Raw genomic sequence first — 22,487 nt, forward strand, 5'->3', positions numbered from 1 at the left:
CCCCTTCGCCTCTGTGCTGGCTTGTCTATCTGTCTGTATGTGGCTCAGGTTGGATTTTGAGGGCCTGGAAAATGGGGAGGAAGGCTTCTTGGACAAGACTAAATCTTGGAGCAGGTCCATAGAGGATCTGCACCACAACAGTACCCAGCCCTTCTGCAACACCCTGGTGCGCTCCGCCCGCCAGTCTGTCCTCCGGTACGTACTGCTAAAGCTTCCCCGCTGTTACCTATCCCTGGTATTGCCTCGCTCTGCTAATCTTTTAATGCTATGTGTTAGCATGCCAGCCAGTTGTCTTGGTGCTGTTTTGTTGCAGGACGCTGCCTGAATGGTTAATGAGTCTGCTGACCTCTCTCCTCACCTCAAGGCTCTGCACAAACTCAATCAGATGAAGAACTGTATCAGACATAGATACTCAAATCTTTGCATTATGGATCTCTCTCCTCCCTCATCTGTCCAGATGTGCGTCCCCACTTTCTTCAAATGAGAGGCAGCTGTGAGCTGCAGAATATGCTGGACAGTTGTGTTCTTCATTATTCAACCACACACTGACAGGAGATAAAGAGACACAAGATGTGAAGTGTGATTACAAAGAAACATATTTCAGAAGGAAACATCAGCCTTTATACTGTTAAGATTACTTCTGAATCTGTATTAGTATAACTCTATGTATCACATAGGCTGTACGTATAGGATTCAGAAACGCTGGGTCACCACATACTGTAAAAGCCATTTATAAACAGAACAAGAAAGGTTATAGTATATGCACATGGGGATGACTGGGCAGTGCAGTTGCATTACAGCTGTATGTGTGCAGAGACCTTGGTCTGTTGACAGCAGCAAGGAAACTAGGCATTTCCCATCATGCATCTGTGACCTCAAAAGCCATCTAAGTTTTTTCTGTCAGACTTTGTTCTCTGTAATTTTCTCTCTCTGCTTCTTCCTACGTGACACACTTAAAACAAGAGTTATATGAACACCAGATAAACTCTGCAGATGAATGAAACAAGCTGTGGTTAAACATCTTATTTACCATAAACACTAAGTTTGATAACTGAATCACTACCAGATATTAACTTTTGACATTCGTTGCAGCTATGGCACGGTTTCCACCAGCAAAACTATCAAGAACTCCCGCCTGGTGAGCCAAAAAGATGACGTGCACGTGTGCATCATGTGCTTGAGAGCAATCATGAATTACCAGGTAACGCCACCGCACACCATGAGATACAGATATCTGTTATAAACGAGAGCATTATCTGTTTCCTGTGCAATCAACTGCTAAATACGATCTTAGGTTTTCTGACCACATCCTGTTCTCTCTCTCTCTTCTTCATGCAGTATGGCTTCAATATGGTCATGTCTCACGCACACGCAGTCAATGAAATTGCTCTCAGCTTGAACAATAAGAACTCACGGTAAGAACTGAGGCCCCCCTGTCTCCATGGACGCAGGGCTGGGTCAAACAATAGGGGGAACCCTACAGCCAGTTCATATGATATGCCTCTCATTCTCCATGGGGCTCAGCTTCTCTCTGAAGCTGGGGATCAGAGGCGTATATACACACTGTTAAAGGAATGTTTACTAAAGAGAGATTACTGGTAAACCGCTAAGGCTGATCACTTCATAATGAAGGATTGGAGTGTAAACACTTAAAAAGCTATAAAGACGTGCCCTTGCTTCAGACTTCAGTATGGATTATGGATTTCTGCTCCTGGGAATTCCAGTATTTACGTTCTGAAGACGTACATTTTTCTGTTGAGATTGCATAAAACATTTTATTTTTCACCTATTAATTTGAGAGAATAAGTGTTTTGAGTATTACTCTTATCCAGTTATGTTTTAACGCGTGTCTCCTGTAATTCCAGGACAAAAGCCTTGGTCCTCGAGCTGCTGGCTGCGGTCTGTCTCGTCCGAGGAGGTCACGAGATCATCCTCTCAGCGTTTGACAACTTCAAAGAGGTGCCCAAAGCAATGTTTTAATTCAACTTGAACCATAACAAGTTGCACTTTTACTTTTTGGTGGCAATATGGCTTACCCTGTGAGAATTGAATGCGCAAAGAAAAACAATTTGAGCTGACATTAGTTAAATTGCCAGCAGTTCTCACATCACTGGTGTGCATGGGGGCATAAAGGAGCAGTGTAATGGGATGAAAGTAGAGCAGCTCTGGTAGATTTCATGTCGACTGAGGGTTTAAGCAAAGCTCTACGGTGGCCTGTCTGAGGTCATTAGTCTCATTAGGACACCAGATGTGAGCCAACCTTGAACAATGATAAGGATATACTCCCCGGTGGGAGCCGGTGGACCACAAAGGTTTGCTTAGCCTCTCGGTTTCTGCCTCGCACTCATCTAAACTCCGGAACAAGACAATTACCTCGCAGTCAAAAATCCCCAGAGAGACACGAGCTAATCAACCGACCAGTCAAAACAAAATGGTGTTTCTGTAGTGGTATTTTTCTAAATGAGACATTAATTCAATCAGACAGGTTTTGTAAATATCTCAAGCAGGCTACCTACTCAACCACATCTGTACTGTAATCAAGTATAATGACCGGGACTACTACCATTTCTAGTTAGTCAGAAATTATTTGTACAGGACTGACAAAAAAGAGTAGAGAAAGCAGTGTTTGTTTTTCCGTCTCCTTCAGTGCATTTTTGTGTAGGAATTTGGCTAAAATAAATGTGTCCCATGTCTTTATCTTTCCCTGGCTTCACTTCCCATGAATTAGAAGAGGTTGTTGTTGCAAATGGAGGAAGCTGTCCTCTGTTTATATACAGCTAAGCTCTTGTTTGAATCTGGAATGTGTTTCATCATAGAAAACTACTGTATTATGTTTTGACATGTCTTATTATAATACAGTAGATACATAAAGGACTTCTGAGGACCTCTGATGGTTGGTTTGACCAAATATTTAAAACTTGTATTGCATCAATTCAAGGCACATGTGAAAAACTCACACCTCATAATACAGAGATGTGTGATCTCACTGACAAGGAGAATAGATGATATTTTAAATAGTAAAAAGTAGGCAAACCATCCTAATTCAAGGATAAAGAAAAACGTACTTTGACCTTCCATTTAGTTTCTCTGCATGTTAGTGTTTTGTAATAACACTTTTGTAAATCATCGCTAAAATACCACCTCTTTATTTCCACATCTTATGAATTTCAGGTGTGTAAGGAGAAGCATCGCTTTGAGAGACTGATGGATTACTTCAGCTGTGAGGAGGGAAACATCGACTACATGGTAAGATAAGCTCTGTTTTATCAATGAGTATTATTTATAATGTGAATGCATGTCCATCTATCTATCCACTTAAATATATTTGCATCTAAATCTGTCCGTGTCCTTGGTCCAGGTTGCTTGCATGCAGTTCATCAACATCGTGGTCCACTCAGTGGAGGACATGAACTTCAGAGTCCATCTGCAGTATGAATTCACCAAGCTGGGGCTGGATGATTACCTGGAGGTGAGGTTGGGATGATGGGTTTTAGTTTTTGTGCACCCCACAAATGGAACAAACTTCCAGAAAACCTGAGGTCTAAACACATTACTTTTTTCAGCTGCTTACCCAGAAGTCTTTTCACTTCTTTTAGCACCTACTGTATTTACAATGTTGTTTTTAAACTATTCTGTATCTCTTTTATGCATGGTTTTTATTTCATTATGTTTATTTATTGTCTTCCTTTCTTTTGTCTTCTTATTAAGTGTTAATGATGATGATAAAGCTCTTTGAATTGCCTCTGTTTTATATAAATAAACGTACCACCTTGAAAAAGGCAATCCCCAGATGAAGCCTATTCACACATTTGCTGAAGAGTCTCTTCAATGCTGATTTATTCTGCCTCGTTTCAGAAAAGCAAGCATACGGAGAGTGACAAGCTGTCGGTGCAGATCCAGGCCTACCTGGATAACGTGTTTGACGTGGGTGGTCTGCTGGAAGATGCGGAGACAAAGAATGCTGCTCTGGAGAAGGTGGACGAACTGGAGGAGCACCTGTCCCATGTGAGTGCACCCCCCAGCCTAGACCACCAACACAGCTCTCCTTTATGAGATTGTTGTGGTTCACCAGCCATGTACTTAACTTGCGTGTTTCTACGTGGTGATTAAGACATCTACTCAGTGTTTGCATTTCACAAGTGGTTCGGAATAATGACGGGGTGGAGAATGTTGGAAAACTCTGCGTGTGAAACAAGCTTAATATTGTTCTAGTTTTGGCTCATTCTTTCTGGGCAGTGGCCTTCGTATCCCACGCTGCTATGCAAAGACCTTCTCATAGAACGGTTGTGGGCAGATCTGACATCACTTGAGGAATTTCATAACAAACTCATTTCTCAGGGGTCAGGAATGATGGGGGAGGACGAGAGTGAGGAATCTTTGGGGATTCCTATGCAACATGTGTAATCTGTCCGAAAACAAAACTGAAAGCTGTGTCATGCTCATGCTGTGTCATGCTGCTGAATATATCTTATTTCTTATTGATGATGCACAGTGTCTAGGGGAGGGAGTGGGAGGGAGTTGAACTGGGAAAGATGCCCATGCTCTGGATCGATTCTTGAATTCTCCTCCTCTCATCTTTCTGTTGTTGTTCTCTCCGTCTTCTCGCCCAGGTCACGGAGAAGCTGCTGGAGATTGAGAATGAAACAATGATGAAAGTGGCTGATCTGGAGAAGGTGGTGCTTCAGAAAGAAAAGGACCTGCATGCAATACGGGTAAGTTGGCAGTCTTACTGATGTCTTATTTCCTAGTCTGTGTCTCTCCAGAAAGGCTTCCCTTCATTTTGTTTCAGCAGAGATCTGTATAGATGCTTATAGCTAAATTGCTGTGATTGCAATTTAGGTCAGCAGGAAACAGGATGTTTCTTTGGCATGTAAAGTCATTGTGTTTCTGCTCTTTATCGCCCCCTGGTGACTCTCCAGGAGACATACGAGTCGACCAACACCCAGGTCACCACCCTGAGGAGGATGATCAAGGAGAAGGACGCCGCTTCTCAGAGGCACGTCAACATCGAGAGGCGACTTCTGGAGCTGGAACAGCAAGGCACCATCCGCCTGCACAAGAAGGCTGACGGAGACATTGCCATTGAGCCTCTGGTTGTCGGGGGTGGTGTTGGGACAAGTGGCCTCGGGATCCCACTGGGAGACATTGGTCAACTCTCTTTGGGTTCAACAGCTGGGTTAATCCAACCAGGACTAGACACAAGTTTACCCCCAGCCAGTGAAGCACCTCCACCCCCTCCTCCACCTCCACCGCCTCCTCCTCCTCTTCCTTCTGCTTCAGGTGACAGACCATGACGCACAGTGGTTATGTCGGGTGACACATATATGTGAAAGTGGACTGAAGTCCCTCAGAGGATGTCTATTTTCAGTTCCACTTCGTTGTTGATTCGTGACATGCCAGGTGATGGCGTGTGTTTCTACCCCAGACAGGAAAGGGAAATACAAGTTGTTTCCTTTGTGTGTGAGGGTGCAAGCAGAATAGCACAGGATGAACAGTACTGACAGCAGTGTTTAGCTCCATTTGCAACTTTATCTAAGCAGGAAAAGGCTTCATGATGAAAAAAAATCTCTTTTGCAGAAGGTTAAAAATAACGAGAACTAAAAAGAATCAAGACAGAAAATTAAAGTTATAATCAAGATTAAAAGACACAACACAATGAAACAAATAAATAAATGAATACAATTCTAAACAGGTTTTTTTCAAGTGTTCCAGTGAAAAGTGTATTAATAAATGTTTTTTTTTACAGGCCATGGTGCACCCATCCCGCCACCTCCTCCCGCTCCTCCTCTGCCAGGCACTTCTCCATCAGTTATCCTGAGTTTGGGTCTTTCAGGTGAGAGCCAATACCAATACTTATGTATACATGGGCTTTCTATTCCACCGCAAGTAACTGAGATGACACTTTCATATACATTTTTTCTATAGCTATCAGAATCAAGAAGCCCATCAAGACCAAGTTCCGCCTGCCTGTGTTCAACTGGACGGCCTTAAAGCCCAATCAGATCAATGGCACAGTCTTCAACGAGATTGATGATGAACGTGTGATGGAGGTATTTCAAGCAAATCAAATAACTAAAAAGATCCTGGAAACCCATGACTTAAAGTCTTGACAAAGAACATTCTTCTGTATCGTTTACAATCAAAAGTTCAGGTAAATTAGATCAATCCTGATTGGTGCGTTGAAATACATGACATCACCTCTTTGCAATATGCCCCGCCCAAACAGATGAGAAGTGCACAAAGAAAAACAAAAATACAGATATTGCTTGTGTGAAATGAACCATAACTGTTCAATATGTAACAGAAAATACTAGAAGCTCATATGAAGAAGCTATTAGAGCAAATGGGTTGGGACCTTTTAATAAATGTTGTAAATTACTGTCCCTCTGCAGGAGCTGGATCTGGAGAGGTTTGAGGAGCTGTTTAAGACCAGAGCCCAGGGTCCAATTGTGGAATTTTCCTGCACGAAGAGCAAAGTAGCCCAGAAGGCGGTAAACAAGATCAGCCTTCTCGATGCTAATCGCTCCAAGAACTTAGCCATCACACTGCGGAAAGCTAACAAGCCCTCAGAGGAGATCTGCAAATCAATAGAGAAGTATGCACTTTACCTTATATTGAAATACATGTTGAGCTATAGACCAGATAGAAAATAGTTTAAATACATGTTATCCTCACTCAGGTTTGACCTCAAGGCCTTACCCGTCGATTTTGTGGAGTGCCTGATGCGATTCCTGCCCACGGAGACGGAGGTGAAGGTGATGCGTCAGTACGAGCGGGAGCGGCGTCCACTCGACCAGCTGACAGAGGAAGATCGCTTCATGTTGTTATTCAGCAAGATTGAGAGGCTCACACAGAGAATGAACATCATCACCTTTGTTGGGAACTTTTCTGACAACCTTAACATGCTCACACCGCAGCTCAATGCAGTCATTGCTGCCTCTGGATCAGTCAAATCCGCACCAAAGTTAAAAAGAGTGCTTGAGGTAAGAAATGTTTATTTGACTAGTGGTTTTTTTGCAGCAGAGTTGGTATTCTCAGTGCATGTTCATTTATTCTTTTGGTTTACTTGTAGATCATCTTAGCCTTGGGAAACTACATGAACAGCGACAAGCGAGGCTGCGTTTATGGCTTCAAATTACAAAGTCTTGATCTGGTGAGTAATAGGTAGCATTTTCCTAGTGCATAGTTTTTTCCCTTACTAAAAATAGCAAGTTCATTTCACAGTTCATATGTGCAGTGCTCTCACTGATTTTCCTTTTCTTCTTGGTACACAGCTGCTGGACACTAAGTCTACAGACAGGAAGATGACATTGCTCCACTACATAAGTCTCATTTTGAAAGAGAAGTACCCTGAACTGGCTAACTTCCACAATGAACTGAACTATGTGGATAAAGCTGCAGCAGGTGAGATCCGTCAATTCCTTATAAGTTAATAGTAATGTCAGTTATGGTATCTTCACATTTACATCAAATCGCGTCCATATATTGTTGTTTTTTAAAATTTATTTATTCTACTATTTCAACAATTAAACTGTTTAATACATCCGAAAAAACAAACAAAATTAGCAGGATAAAAAAATTAATTATAATTCCTTAATTAAATACTCACAGAGATAAACAAAATTATATATATACATATACATACATACAGTATGTACCTATATACATATATACACCCTTTTCCAGGGATAATAAAGTTAAAAAAAAAGTCCATGTTCAGATAACAAGACAGTTTCATTTCTCATCCTATTTTTATATTGGATTTTATTTTTATTTTGCTGTCAATAAAACATATTCCCTATCTACGTTCAAAGTATCCCTGGAAAATGTGCTGATTGACGTCCGAGAGCTGGGGAAAGGCATGGACCTGATCCGGAGAGAGTGCAGTCTCCATGACCATGCGGTGCTGAAAGGCTTCATCCAGGCCCACGACACACAGCTGGACAAGCTACAGAAAGATGCCAAGACAGCAGAGGTAAACAACACAGTCCTACCGCCTCACCTCAAAAAGAATACAAGAAAGAAAAGCTAACTTTACCCGAGGTGTGACCTCTAACACACAAACAATCATGACTCAACAGTGTTTACATACAATGCTTCCACTCTGGCACTGTCCTTCCCGATTCTAGGAAGCCTTCAACAATGTGGTGAACTACTTCGGAGAGAGTGCCAAGACGACTCCGCCCTCGGTGTTCTTCCCCGTGTTTGTGCGCTTTATCAAGGCCTACAAGGTGAGGACACCAAGCAGCATCTATGTATCTTTCCTCACTGACAGGGTGCAGCTCAGATCAGTGGTTTCCTGGTTTAGCGCTTGGAGGCTGTCAGTCTCGTTGAGAGCAGGGCAGAGCGCTGGAGGCCTCTGCGACACAGGACGTGGCGTATAGTCGGAGGCCAAATAACAGGAAAGGCCAGCTGGGTCTGACTCCAGACCTGCAGCTGTGGTGTTTAGACTGCCCCCCACCCCCCCTTCCCCCTTTACCCCCGCCTCGCCCTGCCCCACCACAAAACACACTTCCTGAGATTGTTCTCAGTCTCGATTTATGGGATCTGAATAAGGAAACGTGAAACACAACGATTTCTGTGTGTGTGTGTGTGTGTATGTGTATGTGTATGTGTGTGTGTGTGTGTGTGTGTGTGTGTGTGTGTGTGTGTGTGTGTGTGTGTGTGTGTGTGTGCCTGCGTGCGTGCGTGTGTGTGTGTGTGTCGGTGTCGTTGTGTGTGTGTCGTTGTGTGTGTGAAAAAAACATTGTAGCAGTTGTTTCAAAATTAATAGGAAAAACAAAAAATAATGGTATATTAAAAAAATCATAGTCAAGTCATAGTATGTCAAAAATATCATAAAAACGATATATATATATATATATATATGTTTAAAAAAAAACTGAAAAACACACTTAGTATAATACAGTATGTCAAAAATATCATAAAAGAAGACATATGTAGTATTTAGAAAAATAAAATGAAAAAGGTCATATTATATTCAAAAATAAGACTTGAATACATCGTATAGTTGTTTTAAATATGAAAAATGTCATAAACAAATCATAGTTCAGTATTTTGAATATAAAATGTAATAAATTCATAGTAAAGCATTATGAAAATGTAAGTCTTAGTTGAAATGTTGTCCTGTTTTTCATACATTTTAGGGCCACACAGATGTATTGACTTGGATTTGTTTGAGCTTTGTTTTTGGTTGCACTTACTGATCATGTTTTTCTCTTCTCACCAGGATGCAGTGGCAGAAAACGAGCAGAGGAAAAAGCAGGAGGAAGCAATGAGAGAAAAGTTACTGGCTCAGGAGGCGAAGCAGCAAGAGCCCAAGGTACAGTCAAAGTGCAACAGAGCTGAATAGTCAAATGTTTACTCAGAGCTAAATAAAATAAACTGGACAAATATCCCCTCCTCCGCTGATCCAGGTCCAGTCCCAGAAGAAGAGGCAGCAGCAGCACGAGCTGATCGCAGAGCTGCGCAAGCGGCAGGCCAAAGACCACCGGCCCGTGTACGAGGGCAAGGATGGCACCATAGAGGACATCATCACAGGTGGGACAGACAACACCCTAAAAAGACCCCATGTGGGGGCCAGCAGCCCCGGTCCCAGGTCGAGGATGACTGTGGTCATTCACTGCTCAGCTCCTTTGAAATGCACCTTGTGCTACGTAGTCCAGACACCAGCACATCTGGAGCCCAGAGCAGCACATCTGGAGCCCAGAGCAGCACATCTGGAGCCCAGAGCAGCACAGCAGCCTCCGGTCACTCCCGGCTTAGAAATGCACTGCACTAAAGCTTTCAAGCCTCAACATGTAGATAGTCAGACGGGCAGTTTGATTCCAAATGAACATTACATTTAGTCTGCAGAATCATTATTTACTGTATCATTATTTAAGTCATGTGTAGTTTAAGTGATTTTTATTATTCAAATAACAGTTTCTGTTTATAGGAACTGAGACACAGACCGTGGATAATACTTAGACGTTTTAGATTCCCACATATCTGAGCTTTAATGTAAAGAAGAAATACACATCTACTGTACAGCCTCAGGATAACACCTTAACAGACTAATGTTTTGTCAGGATCAGTGCTTAAAATAATATAAATGTTGCATTAATGTTATTGTAATAGTTAATAATGCTTATATCCTACTACTATTTAAGCTGTTAACAGCTTATTTTGCAAATGATACCCTTCAAAGATATCCTCGTGCCCCTTATCTGATAACACTTTACATTAAGTACCCTTTTTTAGCAACTATTTGATAAATGTTTTATAACATAATGTAATGTTGTCGTATGTAAATATAAGGACATGTTTAAGTGTTCATTAATGTAGTATTTATCAGGGACTATAGTTTCTTCTATGAAGAATTATTTAATATAATTACAGCTTTTTTTTGTAATATTATGTCTATTTGTTTACAAAATAGGACGACTTATAGTAAAGTGTTGTCCCTAATCCTATTAAATACCTCCTAAGGGTTTTACCAGGTGCGTTTCTACAGATCTGTGCGACATACAGAAATGTCACAGGTTTGTTACGGACCCCTGAAAGAAACCTAAAGGAGATCCAGTGTTTGTCCCCCATGAAGGGCAGTGTGTCAGGTGTGACATGTTTTCTCTCCCCCCACTCCTCCCCCAGTACTGAAGAGCGTGCCCTTCACAGCGCGCACTGCTAAACGCGGCTCACGGTTCTTCTGTGAAGCCAACCTCTGTGACGACGCCAACTGCTAGCCCCTCCCCCTAATGCCAAGGTTGTCCAGGGGTCTCTCGTACGCCTCATGACCCACTGTGCATGCAGCATGATCCCTGTCACCTCCCCAACCTCACCCTCACCCTCACCACTATAACTACTGTGAACTAACTTGGGCCGTCATTTGGTTGTTTCTGTTTAAAGGACTCCTATCAGGCGTCAGGTGATAGGAGTCAGCCAAACCTCTTTGCCTGAAGCACCACGGGAAAAAAAGTTGTACAGGGTCAATATATTTTTGTATGTGAAAAAAATATATTGATAAAAACGAGTACAATCAGCCTTGACTATGATACAATTATTTAATGAGAGCTTCTTGCATGACGAATGTAAAAGGCTGTGCATTATTATGGCATATTTCTTTAATTTAACTGGATATAAAATGGTCGCTCAAAGAGGTTTGGCTAATTTTTATCAACAATGCCTGTTCCATGAAACTAACTTGTTTGGTGTTGGTTTCCTGCTAACATATGACTCTTTTTTCCTCAACCACCACTGTTTATTCTACCACCTCCAGCTGAAAAGAAGATTAATGACAGTATTTCCCACTCCTATGAGAGGGTAAGGAAGGTAGCCTGGCTTAGTCCCGGCCTGCTTGGCCCTCCGGCTCCTGTGTGCTGCTACAGTGATGTCAGCTGCTTCAGCTCGAGCTTTTATGCAAGAAACATAAAAAAAAGAGAAAGCTTCACAGCACTGAAATTTGCTTTACAACACACAAGTTAGAAAACAAGATCATTAAAGACTGGAATACAATATGATTTGCCCCAACAGCCATTAAAACATGAATTCCCTTTTTTATTTTTCCACCAAGTCTTTGAGAACATATTTGTAGATTTGAAATGCCCCCTTGTGAATCTTAAGGTCATCTTTATCATCATCCTCACTCCTCCTATTATGTGTTGCATGTTGTCCAGTGTTCATTCACCCTTACCTGTCAACAACGTCCGCCATGTTTTGTCTTTGCTAACTGTCATCCGCGCTGTGCTGAACAGCTATTTGGTCAACAGGCTCTGAAAATATCCCACATTCAGTCACATAAACAGCACATGAACTCAGTCTGTGTTATTTGTCACAGAGCTGAGAGGTTTTTCTGTTACTTCAGGCACATTCAGCTCGATTATTGCTGAGCGATTGAAAGAGCTTGTTGACCATTTTACTGTAACTGTAATAATAATGGCTATTTTTATTGGTACTGCTGCAATATAAGTGTTACCAAGTTGTCCTAACAAGCATTCCCAAAGCCTTGCATTTCACTGTTTTATGCATCACCACCTCCAGGCGAAATGCAAGGCTTTGGGAACGTGTCATTTGATGTTTAGTCCTTATTGTTAATGCCCTTATTTGCTAATTTTATACTTTTGAGTAAAACAGTAGATCAAGTTTAACTGCAGAAGTAATTAAATAGTAATAGTTTTTTATAATTTGACCAACATATACACTCAATTTCCAGTTTATTACTGATACCTAGATAAATCTAATGCAACAATCCTACCTTCATTATATTTATAACGTTCAGTTTTGGAGGATGTTTGTGGCACTTTGAGCTGTATTGCATTAAAAAGAAAGGTGTTTCTGTTATTTTTCTTACCCTCTGAAAAGAAGTGTTGGACAAAATAATAGAAACACCTTAGGTAATTAGGTTTAGCTGTTGAACTGGTAAACTGGAAAAGAGAACAATAGATAGGAAGAAGACATTTTGCAGATTGACCCCTGGGTCCTCTAACATGTGTGCCCCCATCTCTCACCCCTCTCTCCCCCCCTACTCACAGATCTCCGAAACCAGCCTTTCCTGCGAGCTGACGCATTGATCCGGAGCGGTTGGAAGAGACCCTAAAACCACTTATTCGTCACTTATACTCCCCCCCCCCACTATAACCTCCCCCCCTGTGTCCTGATGGTCTATCTCAACCCTGAGGCTGCAGATCACAAAGACTGAGAGGAGGGACAGAGCTGGGTAATTTATTTATTTATGGAGGCCCTTTACAGCCACTTTAAGTGAGCAGGCATCATTACAGAAGGGCTGCTTCTGTCTCAAGGGAGACAAAAGACTTTCCCTGCTCTGTGCCACGGGGAGAGAGGACTACGAGACAGGTGAGTTGAGGACTGGCGGACCACAGAGCAGGAAGAACTTTGCTTTTGCGAACAAATGCCTGCCAACATGTGGATCTTTTTCCCAGAGACTGTTAATTTCCTCAGATTATGCAGACGTAGCAGGACTGAGAGTCAGCCAAGGAAAGATGCCAACTCTGCTGCTGCTGGGATGTTTGCCTTAAAGAGACTTCTAATCATAATAGACAAGCTTCTATATCATGGGGCCCTTACTTCAACACATTCAATCAAGACTTCAATCGCATGTACCTTGGAGGGAAGAGCGTCTATTCTTCTGATTCTTTTGGACAAGCTAATCAAACCAAAATGTCTTCAATGTTTTATGTTTTGCTTAAGAAGTGCCTTTTTGTGTAAACGGTGTTATCAGCTATCATTTCTTGTTTGACAGCCTTCATTTGTTAAAGATTGTATTTTCAATTGCCTTGTTGTATAATATTAGTCTTATAATACTGACAACAATATGCAAAAGATGAAACGTCCAGCTTTAAGGTAACAACTAGAATGTAAGATAACTATTTTGTTTACCTCTAGTAGATAAATGTCTAAAAATGGACTTTTATTTGTGCCTTGTCCAAGTAGTTCTTAAAGATGAATGTTATATGCCTTGACAACACTTTCTGTCACACTTTAAAGTGACATTTGGGAGGTGACAAATGTGTAAAGAAGAAACCCGCTGCGTAAGGGCTCGGATGATTTAAACCTGCTATAGATGTGGTGATGGATGAAGGACGTTTCCATTCCTATGAGGTCTTAAGCTTTTTTAAATTTGTTATCTCTGTTTTTAATGGAGATGATGAAACTTACATGACATTGGCACAAAGGGAGCGAGAGATCTTTACACTACTTAATTTGGCTCAATATATGAGACACTATTGTCTTAGTAGACATTTATATTCATGTACATTCAAATCAAGAAATTTACTTTTTAAAATATATGCTCAATGCTATTGTATATTGACTGAAAGATGAAAATTCCTAAATAATAAATATGATACAATTATGTAAATACAAGACTGTCATTATATCTCAAGAGTTTTAACAAAGCTGTTCTTTCTTTGATGAAGCAACATTCAAAACAAGTGATTACTATATTTGAATGTTTTATTTCTGATTTCTTAAAGGATATTTGTTTACTTGTGATGTATTCCAACCAGAAATAATTAGAGATTACTTTTCCTTCTCTCAAAATGAGGGACAGAGCCACCGTACCTTTCTACTATAAAAATCCATTTAATTTCTTATATCAAAAAGAAATAAAATCATAACAAAACAATCAGAACCACAAATATCCATGTGGGTTTTTTCCACCAAAAGAAATTCTCCAACTGTAAAATGATTGTTCTAATTTACATGTGAAAATCTAACAGAGCAGGATGTAAAGAAATACAATGTGATGAATACTTTTGACAAGTGAGGGGCAAAGCTAGTTTCCTACAGGATGGGTGTGTGTGTGTGTGTGTGTGTGTGCGCGCGTGTGTGTGAGCACCATGCAGAGTGATATGACAGGTATGGCTGATAAACTCAGTTAAAAGCATCGTGGTGAGCAGTGAGACAGAGAGAGCAACACTTTAAGACTAAAAACCAGTTTGACTGACAGAGGGTTAGCGTTAGCAGCAAGGCAAAGGAATTAACAAAGGAATGCTTATCAGGAAGCTCGTCCCCTTCCTGGGAATGCACTTAACAATGAGCATTAACCTAAATTACACGTCCATGTAATTACATAGGCCTACAATTTAAAAAGACAAAAAAAACCTCAATCTCGCACAGAAGTACGTACCATCAAACCGCCTCCCCGCACTTTCCTGAAATTACATTTACAATCAAAAGACAAGGAACAAAAGCCAAATGCAACCATCCTCAGCTAGCTGATCATCGCAGGGTGTTTTTCAGTGATGACCAGAAATTCACAGAAGCTTACCGTCACTCTAAAAAAAAAAAAAAGACCTTTAACAGTTTCAGAGCAAAATCTGTCTCCAGAGTGTCCTGCAGTAAACCAAGGCCACGGATATCCATCCCAGACTGTTGCTCCTGGAATGTGGACTTTGTTACAATCATCTTCATCCAGCTCACTGCCATTGACTCATTCATTGCTGACAAAAAGTATGCCGCTTATACGAAAACAAAAGTTTAAAAGTACGGACTGCTATTTGTTACTGATGTTTGTATTCCTGGGTATATTTTCAAGACACTTTGTTAATAGGTTTATATATATGCAAATATATATATGTATAACTTTAGTCTGTGCAAGGAGGTAAAAGACAATCACTTGAATGTAGTTCTTCGAGACAACACAACAGTCGCCATCTTGGATTCTGCGTGCTTCCATGTGAACTCCTCCAGACCTCCAGCAGCACATCCCATAGTACACATGACGTGAAAGACAGAGCCACACCAGGAAGCATTTTTAGTGAGCACTGACCCTTTTTTCTCTTTCAGGAACAACAAAGACTTGGCAACGTTTTCTAGGATGGAACAATATTCTTTTTTGTCCTCCTCCCCTATAGAATTCATACAAAAATAAAAAATAAAAATTGTTCCACTGCCGTTTGTATCCCTCTATCTTTTACATTTGCACAGAGGTAGTGGCTATATGCGTGAGAGGGGAGGGAGAGTTGTGAGGAGGAGGTGACCAAAAATTAAAGAGAAGAACTGAATAAATGTCTATAAAATGGTTCCTTTTCGTCACCAGAGGGTTTTTTTTGTCAAAGAACAAAATATAATACTGCAATCACTTAAAAAAGTAGTCCTTCATTTTATACATTTTATACAGTGTTCTCGCTTTTTTTGTTGCTTTTCTTTTCAGTTGGTAAAGGCATAAGATGAGAGAGCTCGTGGGCTCAGCGCTGGGTTGGCAGAGTTCAGTCCGAGCTCTACGCTAGCGGGTCACTCATGTCCTCGTCGCCCGCGGAGAGCAGCTCCTTCTTTTCGTCCGTGCTGGCCAGAGAGTTGCGGCTGTGCTGGGCGCCCATGTACAGGGTGGCATACACTGGGTTGGTGAAGTTGGTGGGCTGCAGAGCAAAGGAAATTACATGGTGACTCAAAGGGCACATAGAGGCAGAGATTCTTAACATGTGAAGGTGGCATTTACTGCATGTTGTGTTTGAAAAGGTCAGAACATTCAAATTACAAGAAAAAAAATGTAGGCTCTTAAAGGGAAGTTTACCCAAACAGAAACAACCAAAGATTTTCCCTCCTACCACCAGAACCTGCGCCAACATGTCTGGGCTCCTGTTCTTTTGTCAGAAGCACCTCACAAAGACCTTTCCTCTTCCTCCCTATCTCTCTCGCTCGCTCTCAGTCATAAGAGTCTGCAGGGAAGCCCACACTACTTTGATTTGATCTTATTTACTTTTCTTAATGAATTGAATTTGGTTCAACCCTGTTTTTGTATTGTTGTAACAGGTTGTTGCATCAAAAAGCTGTTCATGCATTTTTTTTCTATCTATCCCTAAATATAATATAGATGATAAATAACGTCATAAGCTGAGGGTTTGACATATCAAGAGTAATATTTCTGCTACCATCGCAAGTCAAACTGGGATCAAAGCATTGAGTGTGCCTTTCAAAATACATTGTCCTGGTCACTCTGGATAATTCATAGGCCTGTCTTAGAGTAGTTTCTATTCAATCTACTTTTTACCAAATGAATGCTACCAAACATCAAATTGCACTCTTCTCCTTGAGGGTCGTTGCAGGAGTTCCCAGAAATGCAGGTACATACAAATCATACATTAGCATTGCTTTTTACAACTTGGGGTAAATCATTTTTCTTTTTCTGTGAGCAGACCACTATTTAAGTTAAGCTTGTTACCTTGTCTGGGTCCAAAGCAAAGTCTGAATCCAGGAGCTCCCCAGCGTCATCGTCAGGGTCTCCTTCATAGATCTTATAGGCAGGGTTCCCAATCTCAACATTCATGGCTCCATTTGTCATTCGGTGGTGCTGGAAGCCCTTTGCACTGCAGACAGACGAAGACAAACACATTCATTAACAAAGCAAGCAATTACAAATTAATTAAGTGTAACGACTTGGCATGAACCAGGTACTGACTCAGCATCAGCAACATACGAATCACACAATCAATACAACATATATTTAAGGTTGTCAAATGAGCTTTTTGCAAAAAAGTCATATGATCAAACCCAGAGAATATACTGCAGCATGTCTATTGTGGAACATTTTCGATTTCCACATTGCAAATATTCTGCTATGCACATAAACATTGTTCATAGATGCACAGTCATATATTTTACTATGCAAGCACATAGCGTAAGCCTAACATGTAAACAAGGGGAAGGTATGGAGATGCAAGAAGGACGAAACGGTTCAATAGTTTGTGCATCACCAGCAAAGCTACAACAGATAAGAGTCAATACGTCCCTGTGTGGCTGGGTGGGAGAATGGCAGGCAAGGACAGACAGATTTCTACAAATACAAACAGACTGGACATATGGACTGACATACAGTATGGCCAATCTGACTGGATATTAGGGAAGGGGAGGGGACACAATTTGTCGGTCAACAGGTAAATTATGTAACCCTATGAAGTTACCGCGAGGACTGAGAGCGAGATTTGCCCCGCCATAGAGACCTGGGAGACAGGAAATCGTTGGTTATCAGGAGATAAGGGAGAAAGAGAAGCTAGATAGTGTGAGGAACAGATGAACAATGGAGCTATGATCTAAAGCCTAAGCAGACTCACCCGCGCATTCTCCGCTTGTACCACAAGATGGCACCAACAACCAGCAGGGCCAGTAACAGCAGCAGGAGCACTGGGATCACCACGGAGGCAGAACCTGTGAGAGAGCAAATAACGTGAGCAAATAGGACCAAAGTTCATATTTTTCAAACAAGACACGCTGAAATGTGTAACTTACTTCCACTGGAAGTAGCAGAATCCACAGAAGGTGCTGCAATTTCACATCTGTAACCCGTCCATCCCTCAGGACACCTGGACACACAATGAGACAGTTACAGTATGTGTGATTTATGTATGCAAATTATTAATAAATCGGGGTCACTACCAGTAGAAATGTGCATTAATGTATGTGCAGTGAAGTCCATGTAAACACTTTGGTTCGACTTATCAGTACAGTAGAAATGTTAATTCCAAGTGAATTTGCTTGAAAAAATTGTGAGTTTAAAAGACAGAAAAAGGATAAAGAAAGTGTAATAATGTGTGTCGTTGTGTGTCATACTGTACTTACTTGCACTGAGGCAGCAGTGTGCGGGTGTCCACTGAACATTGTCCATTTGAGCAATAGTCCAAACAGGAATAGCAGCTGGGTTGGGTCTGACCGTTGGGACAGCTACACACACATACAGAAAACAGTTATTTATGTTGGTTGATAATAAGTCCTGATATAGCAGCATTAACACATTAAGAATGTTCAAATATGGGTGCTATGTCTCAATGCAACATGTAAGGTGATGTGCATAGATATGTCAGATTTTTTAAATAAACATTCACTTACATTACAAATCTAAATATCATTTATTTTGTGAAGACTTCCAAGTGAACCTACCTGCAGGACACCTCGCCTGAGGCTGACGTCAGACACTTGCCCGTTCCACAGAAGTAACATTTGTCCAGCTCACACAGGTGTCCGATGAACTGTGAGGGGCACGTGCAGATTTTAGTGAAGTTGGCGGTCTGTAAGCAGGTTCCAGCGTTGTGACAGAACCCTTCACAGTTAGCTGAGGACGGGAAGAGAGACGTGTGAGAAGGGCAAAGAACTGACATAGATTCTAACTTTGTTTCAATGGATTGTATTAATGGTGGGGATTTTGCATCCAGTACAACAGAAGAATAAGTGCATCCATACAGATTTGTTTCATCAGCCATTTACAGTCTACGAGTGAGTCTAGTTCTCTAAATGTAGCAGCCTCTGAGGTTCACTCACTGTACTGGCACTGGTCTCCCTGGTACTCGGGGGGGCAGCTGCAGGTGGGCTGGTTGCCCATGTTGACGGAGCAGTTTCCTCCGCTCAGGCAGTAGTCCTGACAGGTCTGACGGTTGCAGTTTGGCCCTGTGAAACCCTTCGGGCATCTGCAGGTCGGAGCACCTGGGACACAGGAAATACATTGGAGAGAAATGTAATGAACTTATACAAAGGATGCAGCTGTTTATCTCAACAACTACAATCTTTTACAGATTTGACAAATTTGAGTTCATTAATAATTGAAATGACAACATATTTGGCTAATTATAGAATCAGGGGATATCTGGAAATCACCAGCTGAAGCATGTCAGCATGTGATTGATGTAACTAATCGTCCAGAGAATTTTCAAAGACATCAAAAGGATGATAGGAATGGTACTAACAATTTTCAGAAAAAAAGTTTGTTCAGCTGCCGTCAGTGGAATACATTTTGCTGTAGCTGCTCCCAGGCTGTCGAACGATTTGCCCCAACCCCGATCAGACTTGCTCCCACTTTGCCTGTTTTTAAGTTTAAAGACCCACTTATTCTCCCGTGCTTTTGCAGACCACGTATAAGACTTATCAGTCTGTGCTTTTGAATTGGGGTTTTCATTTTCTTGTGTTTTATATTGTTTTTACATCATGCATGAGAGTTTTCAGTCTGTGGCTTTAAGTATGGTTTTATTGTCTCGTGTTTTACATGTGTTTTATGTCCTATCTGTTTTGTCTAAATGTATTTATGCTGCTTTTTATATATTTATTGATGTACAGCACTTTGGTCAACTCTGTTGTTTTTAAATGTGCTACATAAATAAAGTTGGATCGGATAAAGTAAATGATTGAAAATAATTATAACATAACATTTGCCATACCATATTTATTTCACTAAAAGGTTTCTATTTAAAGACATCCAGACAGATTAAGGTATTCCCACTTAGATTGGTCTTACAAAGCATTGAAAGGCCATTCACCTTTAGGAAATGTACAGAAAATACACAGCTGAGATCATTGTGTCTTACCTGTATGAGAAGCGGTGCATGTGCCTCCATTCTTGCAGTAGTCCCTGCACTGGTTGATCTCACATCTCTCTCCGGTGTAGCTGGACAGGCAGCGACACTTGGCCACCTGGCGGGAGTTTAGGAAGCAGCTTCCACCGTTCTGACACTGCAGGTCGCAGGGCCCTGAGGGGGGGGCTGTGGAGGGGGGGGGAAATGCCATGATGAAGTTAACATGTTGTATACAGCATCTGAATATAAGGCCTACCAGAAGAAAACCAACCAATGTAAAAGTGGGGTTATTGCTCAGTTAACTGTATGTGTACTTCAGTGTACTGTGACTCACTGAATGGGGACGTGGTGGGTTTCTGTCTCTCCACACATGTGCCGTTGTCGGCCACGTAGTTATTGGGGCAGGTACACACCGGCCCACTAGGGCTGAGCAGACACAGCCACTCACACTTCTTCCTGTCGCAGGGGTTCGTCACTGTTGCAGAGAAAAAAATGGCATCATATAAGAAAAACTGTACAAAAGGAATTTCAAATCCTTTTAAGATGTATAAATGAATAAGTCTTGTGAGTTTCAGGATGCAGGGTAACTCACCCTCTGGCTGCTTATAACGATGATAGAGGACGATGTCAGTAGCATGGTTGATGCCTGTGGTGAGATTTTCCATGGGGCCTTTGCCAAACTTGTTGACCCGGAAGACAATGTTATTGATATATGTGACACCATATATGTAGTCCTCAAAGATGTCTATGCTGAATGGATGAAGCAGGTCTGGGAGGGGGGAAAAAATAGTAATACGTTAAAAATAAATACATCAGCAGACAAAAGGTTTATACTAGATTTCTGAATGTCATGTGTCACACATGGTTGATGAGAGTGTAGAAAGAACTCAACTGTTTTTGATTCCAGAGACAGAAACGACAGGATCGGAGCCATCCAGACGCACACTGCCGATCACTGAGAGTTTAGCATCTGCCCAGTAAAGACGCTCGTTGAAGTAGTCCACAGCCAAACCTGTCGAGACAGAATGGAAGAAAATGCTGTCATTTTTTATGTGTAGCTTCAAAAAGTAAAGCTGTCTAACTGTAAATGTTTTATAGTACTATATATAGAATGTCTCGTAACAATATAAAGGCTGAACAAAGGCACTGTACATGAAAAAAGGTCCACATCATAGTATTGTATGTCAAAAAGTAATTGTAAAGAACATCATAAAAAACATAATGGTTTAATATGTTAAGAGATAAGATAAGATAGAACTTTAATCATGCCGAAAGAAATTTTTTATGCCAGAGTTACAAAAATACAATAAACACAGCAGCATAATAATACAACTGTACACTAACAGTGAAGTAAAAAGAGCAATTAAATAGCTACAAGAAACATAGACGGTCACACAATTAATGTTAAATACTGTACAGTGACGAGCAGTATTTAGTACTGCAAAAAAACGTATATGAAAGAAGTCCTAGTTTATTAAAATATGTTGAAAACTGGTCATAGTGAGGCAGTACTGACCTGTTGGCCACTGGATGTTCTCATGGACTAGAGTCTGTCTCAGAGTGCCGTCCATAGCAGCTGTCTCAATTTTAGGGTGGTTGCCCCAGTCTGCCCAATACATGGTTCTGAAGGGAAACAGAGTTGGAAAACACAATTAAAAAACATACAACAAGAAAGCCATGATATCAATCTTATATTCTATACGACTGCTGCTTTGAGGCTCAGCACTCTATAGCCGCATTCACACAGCAGGACTTTCCCTGGTACTTTGGTTCTTTAGTTCCGTTAGTACCAATAATGTCGCGTTCACACCGCCGGGACTACTCAGTGCCGGGAACTCTTTTGGCCATTTTCAGTCCCTGCTAGAGAGGTGGTACGAACCTGGTGATAAAAGAGTGCCAATTTCTATTCTATTTCTATTGGCTGGGCGAATTGCAAACCACGCCCCGTTAGACTCTGAATTTTTTTTGTTAGGCAGCCATTTTTTTCCTCACTACAAAACCACATCCACACGTGAGCGAGTAGTTTTTTGTACTTTAAAGCAGTTATGACCACACGTTCTACAACACCGGAACGGTGGAATGATGAGGAAGTGTCGGCACTTCTGGCAATTTACTCTGAGGACGGGATGCAGCAGCTTCTACAGACAGCAGTTCCCAACTCCAAATGTTTTGAGCGATGTTCGCAAAAGCTACTTGAGCGGCGTGATGTCGTTATTGTTATGTCTTGACAGTGCAATAAAACAAACAAACTGGCGAAGCTTTATTTATTGTGTCCCGCCCCACATTTCGGCAAAATAGAAGAGCCGAGACGCCAATATGGAAGTGCTACATACTGCAGTTCATATATTGGCCGATAGGCGATGGCTGCAGAAAGGAGCAATTTCCATAGACCCCCATGTTAAAATGACCAATTTGACAGCAGAAAATAACATGTTTCTACCCCTGGCTCCATACATTTTATTATCGATATAGTTAGATTCCACCTTCATGATTATGAATCTGTGAGTGAATTGTTTTCTAACACGACCCTTTTATTTATATTAGGTCTTAAAGTTTTTGTCATAAATTAGGGCGTGGTCACATTTAGTGACCGCTCTGTCAAGTGACTGCTACTGCTAGCTTCTTGTCTCTCTGCTAGCTGCTCCGTGAAGCTAGCTACAGGGACTCTGCCTGGCAGTTCATCCAGGAAACACAACTTGAAGCCGGCCGTGG

General features: G+C 41.3%; 2 protein-coding genes across 5 annotated transcripts in view; one reads left to right on the plus strand and one right to left on the minus strand.

Annotated features, from left to right (window-relative positions):
• The window catches only part of fmnl3 (formin-like 3), a 31,934-nt gene extending 17,144 nt beyond the window's left edge, over positions 1–14,790 (plus strand). Inside the window, exons 6-26 of one of the 4 annotated variants that reach the window (XM_010784448.1) lie at positions 49–195; positions 1,093–1,201; positions 1,339–1,415; positions 1,866–1,959; positions 3,172–3,246; positions 3,359–3,469; positions 3,856–4,005; positions 4,611–4,712; positions 4,920–5,280; positions 5,747–5,833; positions 5,926–6,050; positions 6,393–6,595; positions 6,680–6,983; positions 7,073–7,153; positions 7,275–7,404; positions 7,815–7,975; positions 8,130–8,231; positions 9,230–9,322; positions 9,417–9,540; positions 10,633–10,744; positions 12,510–14,790. In XM_010784448.1, the coding sequence (XP_010782750.1) occupies positions 49–195; positions 1,093–1,201; positions 1,339–1,415; positions 1,866–1,959; positions 3,172–3,246; positions 3,359–3,469; positions 3,856–4,005; positions 4,611–4,712; positions 4,920–5,280; positions 5,747–5,833; positions 5,926–6,050; positions 6,393–6,595; positions 6,680–6,983; positions 7,073–7,153; positions 7,275–7,404; positions 7,815–7,975; positions 8,130–8,231; positions 9,230–9,322; positions 9,417–9,540; positions 10,633–10,724 (2,728 nt within the window). In that variant the 3' untranslated portion in view covers positions 10,725–10,744; positions 12,510–14,790. Of the gene's footprint in view, positions 1–48; positions 196–1,092; positions 1,202–1,338; positions 1,416–1,865; positions 1,960–3,171; positions 3,247–3,358; positions 3,470–3,855; positions 4,006–4,610; positions 4,713–4,919; positions 5,281–5,746; positions 5,834–5,925; positions 6,051–6,392; positions 6,596–6,679; positions 6,984–7,072; positions 7,154–7,274; positions 7,405–7,814; positions 7,976–8,129; positions 8,232–9,229; positions 9,323–9,416; positions 9,541–10,632; positions 10,745–11,257; positions 11,302–12,509 lie in introns of all 4 variants that reach the window. The other 3 variants (XM_010784449.1, XM_010784450.1, XM_010784451.1) reach the window with 3 other exon arrangements.
• A 565-nt stretch (positions 14,791–15,355) lies between these two features.
• LOC104956942 (low-density lipoprotein receptor-related protein 1-like) overlaps positions 15,356–22,487 on the minus strand; it is a 25,758-nt gene continuing 18,626 nt past the window's right edge. Inside the window, exons 16-28 of the mRNA XM_010784522.1 lie at positions 21,441–21,502; positions 21,292–21,398; positions 20,668–20,787; positions 20,368–20,544; positions 20,110–20,250; positions 19,788–19,961; positions 18,751–18,912; positions 18,373–18,544; positions 18,055–18,156; positions 17,725–17,798; positions 17,550–17,643; positions 16,661–16,805; positions 15,356–15,857 (exon numbers count right to left, since the gene is read on the minus strand). Of these exons, the coding sequence (XP_010782824.1) occupies positions 15,720–15,857; positions 16,661–16,805; positions 17,550–17,643; positions 17,725–17,798; positions 18,055–18,156; positions 18,373–18,544; positions 18,751–18,912; positions 19,788–19,961; positions 20,110–20,250; positions 20,368–20,544; positions 20,668–20,787; positions 21,292–21,398; positions 21,441–21,502 (1,668 nt within the window). The 3' untranslated portion in view covers positions 15,356–15,719. The remainder of the gene's footprint in view (positions 15,858–16,660; positions 16,806–17,549; positions 17,644–17,724; positions 17,799–18,054; positions 18,157–18,372; positions 18,545–18,750; positions 18,913–19,787; positions 19,962–20,109; positions 20,251–20,367; positions 20,545–20,667; positions 20,788–21,291; positions 21,399–21,440; positions 21,503–22,487) is intronic.

Source organism: Notothenia coriiceps, unplaced genomic scaffold (genome assembly GCF_000735185.1).
Source record: "Notothenia coriiceps isolate Sejong01 unplaced genomic scaffold, NC01 NC01_scaffold00026421, whole genome shotgun sequence".
NCBI classification, from domain to species: domain Eukaryota; kingdom Metazoa; phylum Chordata; class Actinopteri; order Perciformes; family Nototheniidae; genus Notothenia; species Notothenia coriiceps.